The sequence below is a fragment of the Mycetomoellerius zeteki genome, unplaced genomic scaffold (genome assembly GCF_001594055.1).
Source record: "Mycetomoellerius zeteki isolate Tzet28-1 unplaced genomic scaffold, Tzet1.0 scaffold1465, whole genome shotgun sequence".
Classification (NCBI taxonomy): domain Eukaryota; kingdom Metazoa; phylum Arthropoda; class Insecta; order Hymenoptera; family Formicidae; genus Mycetomoellerius; species Mycetomoellerius zeteki.
In genome coordinates this window covers 1-4,982 of record NW_017256409.1, presented here as the reverse complement: position 1 = coordinate 4,982, position 4,982 = coordinate 1, and the positions used below count along the sequence as shown (strand labels likewise).

Sequence of the window (4,982 nt, the reverse complement as noted above, 5' to 3'; positions counted from 1 at the left end):
GGCCGCCCCCGCCGCCACCGCCGGAATAGTACCCCGCTCGAAACGGTGGACGGAGGCGGTCAGGGCCACTGCCTATTAGGCGCCTGACCGTCACCCCCCTGTCCCCCACGAACGGGGGACGGGCCAAAGCAACAGCTAAGAGCGAGACGGGCGCGCTGATACAAATGCCACGCCCGGGGGAGGTTGGGGACCCTGGAGGGGGCCAGATTCCCCAATCCATGCCTCCCCAAAACCACCGGGGTGGCGGGGTTTTTTTCCCCTCCCGCACCCATAACTAGAGAAGTCGCGCATGAGCGCCACCTGGGATCATGAGCGCTGCCCGGGACCGGCAAAGGCCTCGGGCGGGAACGAGTCGGCGAAAGCCGACGGGCCAGGGGAGCTCCCAGCAGAAGTATGCTGCACGCGTTCCTGAGAGCCCCCCAACACCGGCCAGCGACAGGACATCCGGAGGGGTTTTAGTGGGTGCAAGCCCCACATATCCCTGGGTTCACCCCCGAGACCCAGGGAATGCGTAGGCATTCTCCTTCGTCATAAAAAAAAGGAAAATATAAAATAGCATGACCTCTATCATATTCTTGTGGAGTTGGAATGGTGATAACTTCGATTTCATCGTTTCTTAATATACAGATATTATGAATTACACAACATGCTATCACATATTCCGCCATTAAGTCCACTTTTGACATAGGCAGACAGTGCAATAAACTTCTCATTCTCCCTTTTAACAGACCAATGCCTCTTTCGATTATCACTCTGGCTACTGAATGGCGATAATTATAATTGTTTTGTGACACTGTAAGGTGTCCATTGTCTCTGAAGGGAGTCAGTAAGTGTTGATGAATCTCGTATACAGCATCTCCCAATATATGACTGTCACCTAGAAATTTCTCTTCATCATTCAAGTAGTTTGCTACCTCAGATTGTCGAAAAACTCGCTGGTCATGAACTGAGTCAGGATGCCCAGCATAACAATGTGTGATCAAAGTTCTATGATCACACACCAACTGTAAATGAACGCAGATGTACATAACCAAATATTTTCAAAAGACTATTTATTATTAACAAATTAAAATACTTGTTACCTGTAACTGTATCGAATGAAATCCTTTATGGTTTATGTAATCGACAGAATTTTCTTTTGGAGCATCTATTCGAATGTGGGTACCGTCAATGGCCCCAATGGTTTTCGGAAAGCTACTGCTTTCTATGAATCCTTGCATAACCCTTTCAGTATAGTCACCCATAGGCCATTTAATAAATGTTGAAGCATTTAAGAAAAGTGCATGAGTGATCCTTCGCACAGCCCGAACAGCAGTTGCTCTTCCAACATTGAATCTATCGCAAACAGATCTTAAGAAAGAAATTTATTAAAAAAATATAAAATGCAAATACTTTATTGTGAATTAATTTGCCATTTTCCAAATAGCTATCATTAATTGATGATGTGGTGGTATCATAGGAGATCCTTTTATTTGTCTCGTTAAATATAGTCTGAGCATTTGTAAAAGAAATTCAAAAGTCGCCTTCGACCTTCTATGAACAAGAAGAAATATTATTGTTAATATCAACAACTTGCGAAGAAACGTATGTGGATAATTCGAGTGAAAAATCATGTATGTTCATTAACCTAAAATGATTTTTGAAATCGTAATCCATGTAGCGGCCTACAACATCGATATAATTTGGAATTCGCGGACGAAGTGTACGCTTTTTTCTTTTACGTAACACTAACTCCCATTCATCATCAGAACTGGATGAGTCTTCAGATTCATATTTTCTACAGCTCAGTACGATTACCTTAATGGCATCCATGTTACAGAGACTATTCACTCACAAAACCCGTTCCACTAAAGATTTCGCCCGCAGCGCCCGTAAGTTAGTGGAACGGCAAATACTGCGGTCGTGGTCGTGGTCGTCACAGACTTTAAGTGGAACGCACCCAAGGTCGACTTCTATTAATATAACCGATAACAGAGTCTGACGACACAGACATTACGTCAAAGCGCTCGACGTCATCGACCCATTGAAATTCTCCATACGGTAAGGATTCGGACATCGCCCAACCGTACAAATTATTCACATCGAAGTACATGAGGTACGTCGAGGGTTCCAAAAGATCGTATGAAGGTGCATACTTGTTATTAGCTCGCGCATACCTATGCGAACATTGACTTAAACCGCCGCGTATACCACGCTCCACAAACATCGCCATGTCGATGTCGGTGAGCAATTCGAATCGAATACCGGTGTATTTCAACATAGCGTCCCATGTGTATCCCGGTAAAGTGTAATAATACGTCGGATCCAAGCTGTAACTCTCGATACACGTATCACGAAAATTTTCGAAAACGTCCGCCAATAAAAGCACATCCGTCTTGAGATACAAATTGCTGTAATCACCGAGAGTCTCTATGCAAAAGCGTCGCCAAAAGTTCGTCGCGTGTTGATAATCGTCCTCGGAAACGACCTCGTCGGTTAACAAACTGTAAAACGACTCGCGCGGCGGTAAACTAGTCTCGTCCAGCTTATCAACGCTATCCACGTATTCATACGGAAACACTCCTTTACGTGTAAGCAGATCAAAATCTTCGGTATTAAGATTGAGAAATTCCGACCGCGTGATTGTCAATTTACTCTTGTCAAGATACGATACCAATTTCTCGAGACTACTGAGAAATTTAAACGAATCCACAAAACGCAGTTTCACATTGTCCGTTTCCCACTTGACTTTCGCCGTATCCTTGACATATTTCGTAAACGATATATAATTTTCTTTCGTTATCGGTAACAAATACCCTCAAAACTGTTAGCAATATCTTTTATGGTAAAATGTGCGTCATAATCCGACAAGTTATGAAAAAACACAGGAATAACGTATGACTCTTGATAATTTAAATTACAACGTGAATGCGCGGGACCTCTGTAACGTCCGGTTAAATGACAATGATCGCGTACGCGTAAATCTCCTTCCTCGAACGGTCTTTCACAGATGTGGCAATGAGTCGCGTCACGAAATTTTTCCCACTCGTCCGATGTAAGCCTCGTCATAGTAACATTCTTATCAAATATCGTTTTCGCGCGATGCGCCAAATCGTATAATTCATTGACAAACCACGATACGCAATCTTCACCGCGAGATCTGTATACCGACACAGTTTCATCGTATGCACAACGTATGTAATAGCCTACGCTGAAAACCCTGTGATGTTGATAGGTGAACCTCGACATATTTTCATCGCTGGTCTTCTTCTCCAGTATACACTTCAAATCGGCGTAAACTACAAAGGGAAGTCGCTCCTTTTTGTTATGATTACGAAACGACAACCACTTGTTCTCGTTCGGAAGAATAATAGCGCAATCGTTCGTCGTAGCACAGTCAACGACGTGAAGCGACAACTTCTCGCTCGTATGAAAATAATGTAGACATCTGTAAAATAACAATTCATACAGACGTTACACGACTTTTTATCGCTCTGTATAAAAAAACACACTTAGTTATTCGTACCTACCTATCATACAAATACTTCTTTTTCGTATTCTTGCTCAACAGGGAACCTATCAATCGTGACAAATTTTTAATTCATGTGAAATGACCGGTGACGTTTTCGCCGCGTCGCGAATCTTGCAGATACAACAGATTTACGTGTTTTTCTCTCTTGTCTTTGGTGAGACGAAGATGAACGATTATGTTGTCATCTTTTTTCCCACCTCTCTCTCGTTCGGTAAATACGTTGATAGATATATCGTTCAAATTTCGTAATTTGTTTTAAAGCAACGGGAAACTCGATACCTTCGAGCAGCAACACTGAATAATGTGGATACTGCGACCATCTGTATGTGTGACTATCGGTTGGATACAAAGCGGAAACTACCGCCCACGCGAAACACGCGTTATCCATTGAGTGAACATTAATTACTGCTCTCTTCATTTTTACTGAGGTACATCCACCCAACATCCCGCATGCATAGAATTGTATTTGTTTACATTTACAATTAGATTCAGTATGCGTGATAGCGCTCATCCACTGTTGCGTTCCTGAAACTCCTCCAGAATTGCTAAAATATCATCTGTCACGTGTTTATCGTACCACTCTCGCAGATCGGACGCAGCGAAAAACTCGTAATTTTTCGTAGTGATACTCTTAACAGATCTCTTGACATCCGCGACGAACTCGCCGTTGAATATCGTATTCACTTTTAAGCAAACGTGTCTCTGAAGATTATCGCGTATCCGATCGAGAACGATGTCCCTCGTCTCATCGAGAAATTGTCGAGGCTCGATATAACTCGAATTTAACACCGCGCCAGTCAGTACGCGATTACTGAAAGCTGTTTCGATTTCCAACCATGAAAATCCCTTCCTTTTCAGTTCTGCCCCGAGCCCACTAAAACGTTGCCGTAACGTATTTCTCAAACCTTCCAATCGTGCTATTCGAGCGATCGACGCATTTACAACTCCGGTAGATATTCGTCGACGTTTATCATTTCGATACCTCTCCCGCAAGAGGCCGAGACACTCGTCGCATTTTTGCTCCCATACTCTGTACACGTCCGCCGTATCGATGCTCGTCGCACGATGAAAAAGATCCTCTACCTCCTCCTCCATCTCTCTATATTAAATTACTGCTCTCGCTTACACATAAACGTTTCACCATAATTATCTAAAGGTACGTCTAATTTAATTTTCTTATATATCTTTCGAACATGACTACCATTACCATAGATTTTCCATACATCCTTCAAAGCTTCGCTCTCATACTTTCTCGCGCGACTATCGAGAGCTGTTACGCTTTTCATCCACAAAATCTCTCGTGGACATTGATTTCCAATCGCTCTCCGTAAATGGTGTGTAGCTAAATTCCAATGATTATTCTCCTTCACACAGGATGCAAACGATATGGGACTCGGTAACACACATTCGTGACAATACAGATCATCGCCTGTATCTGGAAAATCAGTAGAATAGCTAGGCCGGTTCTAAT

At 43.1% G+C, this 4,982-nt stretch overlaps 1 protein-coding gene across 1 annotated transcript; it reads right to left on the bottom strand.

Annotated features, from left to right (window-relative positions):
* Positions 1 to 455: 455 nt before the first annotated feature.
* On the bottom strand, positions 456 to 1,244 carry LOC108732176 (putative nuclease HARBI1). Its single transcript, XM_018462857.1, has 2 exons — positions 1,083 to 1,244; positions 456 to 1,004 (listed from the first exon to the last, which is right to left on the bottom strand). Exons 1-2 carry the CDS (start codon positions 1,242 to 1,244, stop codon positions 456 to 458), a joined length of 711 nt encoding a protein of 236 aa, XP_018318359.1.
* Positions 1,245 to 4,982: the final 3,738 nt, after the last annotated feature.